Raw genomic sequence first — 8,780 nt, forward strand, 5'->3', positions numbered from 1 at the left:
GCTCAGACACACACACACACACACACACACACACACTACAGCCCCTGTAATCCCTGTGAGTTCAGGAGTCGTGTTGAGCAGAATTAGATGTCGTTTGTAACCGACTCCGAGTGATCCAGGCGTGTGTGTGAGCACACGCATGAGCTGTAACTCGCCTGATCAACACAAAAGAAGTCTAGCAGAACTACCAGAACCAGTAGGGTCGTCTGAACCTCCAGTAGCTTGTTAAAGCTGGTTCTGTGAGGCAGAACCGGCCCGCCGCGGGACCAGGACGGCGGTGGGACGGGTGGAGGCTGAAGGCAAGCCGGAGCAGGACCTGCCGCGCGGCGTGACGCAGACGTTACTCACAGCTTCATCCAGACAAGCTCTTACACATCGAGAGCGAGGAGCCGCCGGGCCTGCAGGCGGGAACGCCCCCGAACCCGGAGAGCTCAGAACTGAAAGACTGAAAACGGAGGATTTGCACCTGAGAAAAACACTGTGAGGTGGACCGTCCAATCAGGAAAGTTCACTTTCACAGCTGCAGGTCTTGAAGGTAGAACCTCACAAGCCTGGAGCTGTTTGAGTCGAACTCAGGACAGAGCGAAAAGTCCTCCAGGTACAAGTGTACCGTACAAACAAAAAGGGGAAAATGACTAAAAATAGCTTTAAAAAATAACTTAAATTCTTTTAAAAATGTGATTTAAATACCCGATATGAAGATAAAATCCGAAAACCTTCATATGAACATTTTTGAAGACATGTTCAGTATGTTAAAGGTAACATTTGACTATTGTGTTAAGTTTGAGACATCCTAAATAAAATTAAAAAAAAGATTAGTTTTAATTTCTTATTTACATATTTTATATTTTAGTGATGAACAACTAATAAAACTTTAACAGCTAAAAAGAAAAAGTTTTAGCTACATAAGAAATAGGACTGACTATTGTGTTGTTTTTAATTTATGTTAATGTTTTACGTTTTCGTTAATGTCTTGAAATTCATAGAAATTTTCTAATGTTTAGTGTAATTTCTCAAAGTAGGTTATCATTCATAACTAGGGCTGCCACGATTAGTCGACTAATCAACGACTAATCAACTGTTATAATAGTTGACGACTAATTTAATAGTCGATTAGTCGTTATTTTGTGTTATTACTCTACCTTTTGACAATATTTTGGCATTTTTTAAGATTTTTAGGCTATTTTAGAGTTTAGCTTAAATGCTAGCTATTTTGGCTAATTTTTTGTTTTGGTTTTTTTAAGCTATTTTGGAGTTAAGCTAGTATTTCAGCTTCATACTAGCTGTTTTGGCTAATTTAGGATTTTTGTTTTTGTTTATTATGCTGTTTTGGAGTTTAGCTAATATTTCAGCTTCATGCTAGCAGTTTTGGCTAACTTAGACTTTTTTCTTTTTTTTTCCAGCATTTGACTAAAATTTTAGCTGGCTATCAATTTCATCATCTTCAGCTATCAGCAGTAGCATCTTTAGCGTCCAAATTCAGCTTATAGCATTCACATTAGCAATATCGCAGGTAATGCTGTATATCTGGTTTTTAGTTGGTTTAAAGCTAATGATGGTTAAGATGTGTGCTTTGCATCCAGTTTGCGCGTGACCCGATTAGTCGAATAATCTGAATAAATAATCTGCGATGTCGACTATTAAAATAATCGTTTGTTGTAGCACTATCTTCATCTGTGATCCACTACACCCCTAGAACTCACTAAATAAACCAACCTAAAATAAGGGCAGGTGTTTGTCAGAAAGACATCACAAGGACTGTTGTCTTCTAAAACACCAAAACATTTGAGACATCAAAATCTATCTTTAGAGACATTTGCAAAGTTTTTTGTTCTTTTAACAGAAGGTTCAAATGGAAGCTATATCTTCAGTAGATACAATCACTCATCTGCCTTGTTTGATCCAGTTAAAGACTCCTTTCATTGATGGACAGACAACATTTCTAGGAATGAATGTACTGGTATACTCTGGTCCGAACAGTGTTTGTTGAACTGGACTCTGGTACGGTTCACTTGCAGTGTAAACATGAACTGGTCCTGATCCAGCCTGACTTTAAGTGGACCAAAGATCGTCTTCCACATTTGTCCAAACAACATTTCTGGGTGCAAATGTACTGTAAACTCTAGTCCAGACTGTTGAAGTAATGAACTCGAGTATGGTTCACTTACAGTGTAAACTGGTCCAGGTCCAGTCTGACTTTATACCTTCAACATGCTTTTGAGAACTATGACAAAAAGTTATTTTTTTGGTAAAATTTGTTACTGAAAGGAGAGATTTTTTCTTTTTCCCGACAGAAAATGTCCTTCCTTGATTGTTGTTCTGTAGTTGGGTTGCCTCTCATTTGTGATTTCTGGCCAAGGGGTGAAGCGGACATCACATACATGGTTCTATTTGCAAGTTTTAGACCGTAGTGTGGAGAGAGGGTGGTCGACCTCTGATCAGAAGATCGCAGTTCTGGTTCCCACCTTGCCAGCCCGTGTGTCAAAGAGTCCTTGAGAACGACACTGAACCCCACACTGCTCCTAGCGGCGGAGGGAGGTCCCAGGGCCGTCGTTATCCGATACTAGCACATATCCACCACCTACAGTTAGACGAGGCTTGGTGCAAATCTTACTCTAGACTTTTTCTTATTCCAGTAAACGAAACACTTGGTGCCAAAGAATTTCTGGACGCAATCAACTATTTCCCCATGATGAACTTTCCGCGCCTTGATAAAGACCCCATCCATATGTCACTACCAAATCTGAGTCATTCAGTAAAATAGAGACTGAAAACGGTCTTAAAATGCGAGACCGTGAGGGTTTTGAACGTTGAAGCCTATTGAACACACATTTCAATAGACTTTTCGTTGAACTGGTCACCTTGACGATGGTGCAAGCGCATCTTTCAGCGTTTTAGGCCTTTAAGAAGGATAGATAAGTGTCATTTACCATACGTTGTGAGAGATGAGAATACAAACAAAAAAGTCTGTTCTCAATCTGGACAAATGAACTTCACTAAAAACACAAATACTGATTAGAATTGCAAAGTGGGAGGACGGTGCAACTTCCCAAATCTGGATTTCCCTTTTTGTTTGTTTTTTTCCAGAACAGAAGATAGTTCTGGTTTCTGTCTTCTTCTGGTGGGCTGAGTGGAACCATTCAAACAGGTCGAACATGTGGAGCAGGTACAGGTGAGGAGCGGGATTAAGAATCAGTCACAACATGACACAACTGACTCACTCGGATGCAGTCTACTCCTATTTGAAACGTCGGACTGTAAAAACCTTAAGACTCAGACTAAACCGTTTCTTTTCTGTCGCCTTATAGCATGTTGTGAAAACAAAAGAACCACAGAGGGAGCAGGAATCTGATGATGAAGTGTAACCGTATGAAATTATTCCTAAACATGTGATCAAAGACAGACAAACAGATGTGGAGATGACTGTTCCAGTTCAGAGGACTCCAGAACATCTGCCTGACAACCCTACAGCTCTCTGCTGCTGCCGACTTGTTTACTAATCTGACTAAAGCTACAAATCCACTTAGTTGACCTCAGAGGTGCCTGAAAGCCCTCGTGGGTTTCCTCCAGCCGCATCGTCGCCTAAATTTGTCCTGCAAACGGTTAGCGCCACGAAAGCTCCATGAAAGCCAGGAGGAAGGCAGCTGTTCCGCCTTCACAGCTCTTTGTTGTTTGACCTCCTCTTTGCTAAGGAGGACTAGAGCTTACATGGAGAAGTAGAGGAGGACCAAGAACTTCCAGACTCACACTGACCTTTGGCACCAAAGTGACAGGACAGAGTCGTAATCAGCTCAGAGGAGGAGGAAGGAGGCCACTCGGCTCAGTCCAACACACCCAACAAATCTGAGTCACGCAGAAAAACACCTGACGGGGGGACCAGAGGACCGCCAGGACCTGAGACCGGTGGAGTTCTGAAGAACTACCAAAAAAATGGAGATCTTAAGTATTAAATTTAGAGGCTAAAACAAGGATGTCAAACTCAATTGAATAAGGGGCCAAAATCTAAAACATACCTTAGGAGGAACATTTATTCAACACTCTAAAACGACATTTTTAAAACTTTAAAACTGTAACTTCTTAACATAATTATGAACTAGATATTGACAGCTGAAAACACTGAAGCTGATAGCCTAGTAAAATATTAGCTGAATGCCAAATCAGCCTGAAAAAAAAATCCACTAGCACGTAGCTGAAAAAATAGAAAAAATTCAAAATAGCCTAAAAAACTGAAAAAAAACTTAAATTAGCTGAAACATCTAGCATGTAAATAATGGCGAAAACAGAGTAAAAAACTTTCAAATTAAAAGCCTACATTAGCCAAAACAGCTAGCATGTAGCTGAAATATTAGCTTGACTCTAAAATATGCTAAAAAACTCAAAGAAAAAGCCTAAATAACACAAAACAGTTAGCATGTAGTTTGAATATTTGCTACACTCCAAAACTGCCTAAAAAAAAAAAAAAAAAAAAAAAGAAAAGCTTAAATTAGCCAGAACAGCTAGCACGTAGCTCAAATATTAGCTTAACCCTAAAATAGCCCACAAACTTAAAAAAAAGCCTAAAAAACACAAAACAGTTAGCATGTAGTTTGAAATTTGCTACACTCCTAAACAGCCTAAAAAAACAAAAGAAAAAAGAAAAGCCTAAATTAGATAAAACAGCTAGCATGTAGCTGAAATATTAGCTAAACTCAAAAACAGCCTAAAAATCTTACAAAATGGCAAAATAGTCCAACAACCTAGAATAATGTCAATTTTTAAAAACTAAAACTAACTTTTTAACATAATTATAAGAAGTCAGGAATATTATTCCAGAATAAATCAACTTAAACCTTAAATAACTTTCAATATTTTACTCTCCATAAAAATGGATTTGGTCAAAATTATACAAGTTAGAAATGAGCTCAAGATAACATAACAATAAAATAAAATGATCTGGGGGGCCGGATCCGGCCCACGGGCCTTGACTGACACACGTGGGTTAAAATTAGAAAAAGGAAAGTGGGAGAGGAACGTGAGGCAAAAGGAAGAGACGAGGAAAAGTTTAATTAGAGGAAGAGGAAGAAGGGAGGAGGGTCACCCCTCCATCACCCCCTCTTTCATCCCTCCATCTGAGCCTGCAGCACTTCTGCTAAAAAGCTTTCCTCCGTGCACGTGAGCGTGCACAGGCAGCGGAGAAGATCAAAGCTGCTCTTCATCGTTTTCCCGCAGAAGCTTCCTGACGCGGAACAACTCCCCCGAGAGCCCAGAAATTCTGGGGGAGAAGAAAGCCGACCCCGGTGTAAGTGACGGGCGCGATCTTGGGATGCGGCGCGCGTTACTTCTGCATGGCTGTGGATGTAGGTCACTCTGAGGCTCCGCCTTCCTCGACACCCGCCCACCCACGCCTGCAGGGAATCTGCAGGTTAGGCGACCTTCGCAGATAAAGACTACCTGCGCTGAAAGATTCCCAGGAATGCGCGGCATGTCAGGCCTCTGGAAGTGGAGCGGATGGAGGAGAAACTCCTCATCAGCACTTCCTGCTTCTGTTTCCCTCTCCGAGTGGAAAGAGGAAGTGTGAGCCGATTACAAATGAGCGTTTGTTTTATCTGGAAAACCTGACAAAAGTGGGTTCAGAACCTGCAGAACCGGACCCTGATCGGTGTGTGGGTTTACCGTCGGTGCCGTTCATGCTCTCAGAGCTGGACTGGGTCAGCGGCGTCCTCCTGCTGCGCCTCAGGGACCGGCCCGTGCCCGGGCTGCCGGCTGGCGACGCCGCCCCCTCCCTCCTGAAGATCCCGCTGAAGAAACGGACCAGCCGCCTCTCGCTGGAGCGGCCCCCGCCCCCTCTCAGGAAGCCGCCCCTGCCGTCGGCGTCCTTCAGCAGCAGCAGGTCGCTGTTGTCCAGCGTGCGGTTCTTGGCCTCCCGGCTCAGCTCCGTCAGGGACTCGGTCCGGTTGAGGACGGCGCCCACCTCCAGCGTCCTGCTCTTCTCCCTGGCGGGGTCGGGCGGACGCGGGGCGATGGAGCCGGAGCTGCTGTGCTGCTTGTCCCTGGAGAGGGCCCGCAGCAGCTCGCTGCCGCTCCAGTGCCGGAAGCTGAAGCTGCGGTGGAGGGGCGCCGGCTTCAGAGGGGGGGTCCCGGGACACGCCGGCCCGTCTCCGTTCACAGGAGGCTCGGACCGCTTGTCCTCCACGCTCTTCGCCTTCAGCAGCCTCTTCCTCTTGGACGAGCTGCCGTTCTGAGCCGGGCCTGACCCCTCGCCGTCCGGACCGGGACCGGGCATCTCCTTCTTCTGCTCGGCCAGCGGGCTCCGGGCCTTCAGCAGCTTCTTGCAGCTCTTCAGCTTCCCCAGCTCCAGCTGTCCGGTGCTGAACGTCCTGAAGCTCCTCAGAAAGCCGCGGGACGGGCTGAACTCCTCGGCCTCGTCCTCCACCTCCCTCAGCTCCTCCAGCTGCCCGCCCCTCTGGACCTCCATGGAGCCCTCCCTCCCAAAACCCCCAGGTGTGGCGTCACCTGCCTGCTGAGGCTGGTCTTCATCCATGCTCTCCTTCTTCACCAAAGTCAGGGAGATCCGGTAGACAGTCCTCCTCTGAGGAGAACCCCTCTCCATGCTGTCCAGCAGGTACATTCCAGGTGAGACTGGCTCCGCCCCCTTACAGCCAGCCCTGTTTAAAGCGTCCCGCGAGAGTAATTTGCGTTTAGATCCTCAACTCCAGATGAACAAACGGGGGAACATTGTGACTCCTCCCTGTGGAGCTCCGCGACTCGAGCTCTCCTCACACAGCAGTCCCACTCACGGTCCTCCGTCAGCGGCTCTCATTGCGGGCGCGCCCTCCCTCCCCGCAGAGGGCCGGCGCCTTCTTCCGCAAAAGGAACAGAAACAGAGCGCCGATCTGGAGCGGAGCGGCGGCGACACGCGCACGGAGCCCGGCGGAGTGAGAGGAGAGTCCGTGTCCTCCGCCGCCTGCTCCGCTGTACTCTGAGCCTCGCCAGCACACACAGACACAGCCGGGGCGGCGAGAAAACCCGGAGCGGACTCTACACTCCACACTCAAGAAGCTGAGGAGTTTCTACTGGGGTTTCTCCAACCATAATTTCCGCTCTAAATATAGGGCGCACCATCAATGAACGGTGTATCTATGAACTTATGATAGGCTTTAGAAAAATAAAACTATAAGGCACAAGAGGCAAGATTAAAACAGACTTTATTAACAATAATTCTAGAGCTTGTTCTAGAGAGAAGTTCAAACAAAAATGTTCAGATCAAAAACATTGTCAACAGTGCTGCTTCTCCTGGAGGGTGTTTCAGTTTGGCCACTAGGTGGCGATCGTGCTATAGAAGTTAACTTAATTCAAGAAGAAGACGACAGTTTGAGAGAAAAGTTTTAGACCACAAATAGTCCCTTTAAAAATATTTCCTTCAACGAGTTTGGGAAATTAGTGCCTGTAAGTAAATAAAGATGTTCATTTAGTCAGGAATGTGTTTTTTAGGTCAACCAAATGTTAGCATTAGCTGTCCTATGGGAAATTCTATTAAACGTTAGCATCAAGCTAGTGGACTTCAGCTTTGTGTGCTAAGTCGATTTATATCTTTTGTGAATCGATTATTGATCTATTAAGGTTAAATCGATTCTGTTTTCAACCCAGCCCTAGAATTTTATTTTCAAATCCATTGATGCGAGACAATATCGTGGCAAAAAAGCCGGAGAAACAGAAAACAGGTCCAGGTTTCAAAATAAAAGCTTCCATTGAACTTTAAATTTAAAAAAAAAAAAAAAAAAAACCTTAATAAATTTTTGTTTATATTTAAGATCAAATTTTTGTCATGGATGAAAACATTTTAAGTTTGAAAATATATCATTTATGAAACAAAACATGCATTTAACAAGGACTCAGTGAGGATGGAGGAGGGCGTGGCGCCCAATTGCGAGACAAAGTACTCATGGGGGGGTGGCAGGACAGGCCACGCCTCCAGGAGCCGGGGTGGAGGGAGACTGGAGGAGTAACAGAAGCAAGTTTAGCTTTTATTTTAGCAACATTAAATATTTTTGGCTGATTTTATTTTTCCGAGGAATTTAATGCTAATTTGGAGTTCAGCTTCTAATTAAGTAATGAGCTATATTTTTCAATAATTTGGCCTCTGCTAATGGTAAAAGGTAAAAACATTTAAAAAATCTCATTTTGAAACATACAAGTTTCTTTTTATATTTTCGCTTTTGTTCAGGCTAAAAATATTTTCAATAATTCACATATATTAAAAAAAATATAACGAAACAAAAAGAAGGTCATGAATCCAAATTTCTTAAAGGCTAAAGTATGACTATACGACTCCTTCTAGGTTTCGATCAGTGGAAAACGAGCCCAAATGGCTTTCCTATACTCTCAACTTTGTTTACTATCCCTAAAAAAACAGACTGATGCCACTAAAACAAACGTTACTGAGACTACGCTAACTCCCAACCTCACAAGTAGGATTGTCACTAAAGATTACGTCAGTAGCCGATTAGACAACAAGATTTTTTTTCCCATTCTATTATAGGGATTTGCGTACCGAGCCTCTTCCTATTGTAGGTGGTGGATGAGCGCTAACAAACAGTAAATACATGAAAAAAGAAGAAAATTCTCCCTGCCGCTACCTGCGTGGGTAAATGCCACCAGCTGGATGAACGTTTATGAAACCGATGTGAGTGAAACGTGAATGAAATGTAAGTTTGTATCTTCTTCTTCTATGGTTGAGGAGGGTTTTGCCGCACCCAACAGTTCATGTTGTGCTTTGGAATCTCAATGACTTTGTGGCTGCT

At 44.1% G+C, this 8,780-nt stretch overlaps 1 protein-coding gene across 4 annotated transcripts in view; it reads right to left on the reverse strand.

Annotated features, from left to right (window-relative positions):
- The window catches only part of agap1 (ArfGAP with GTPase domain, ankyrin repeat and PH domain 1), a 141,177-nt gene that overhangs the window by 106,898 nt on the left and 25,499 nt on the right, over window positions 1-8,780 (reverse strand). Inside the window, exon 1 of one of the 4 annotated variants that reach the window (XM_024289065.2) lies at window positions 5,653-7,006. The exons of 2 other annotated variants lie outside the window; for them this stretch is intronic. In XM_024289065.2, the coding sequence (XP_024144833.1) occupies window positions 5,653-6,607 (955 nt within the window). In that variant the 5' untranslated portion in view covers window positions 6,608-7,006. Of the gene's footprint in view, window positions 1-5,652; window positions 7,007-8,780 lie in introns of those variants that run through there. One more of the 4 variants, XM_024289066.2, reaches the window with a different exon arrangement.

Source organism: Oryzias melastigma, linkage group LG2 (assembly GCF_002922805.2).
Source record: "Oryzias melastigma strain HK-1 linkage group LG2, ASM292280v2, whole genome shotgun sequence".
In the NCBI taxonomy this organism is placed as follows: domain Eukaryota; kingdom Metazoa; phylum Chordata; class Actinopteri; order Beloniformes; family Adrianichthyidae; genus Oryzias; species Oryzias melastigma.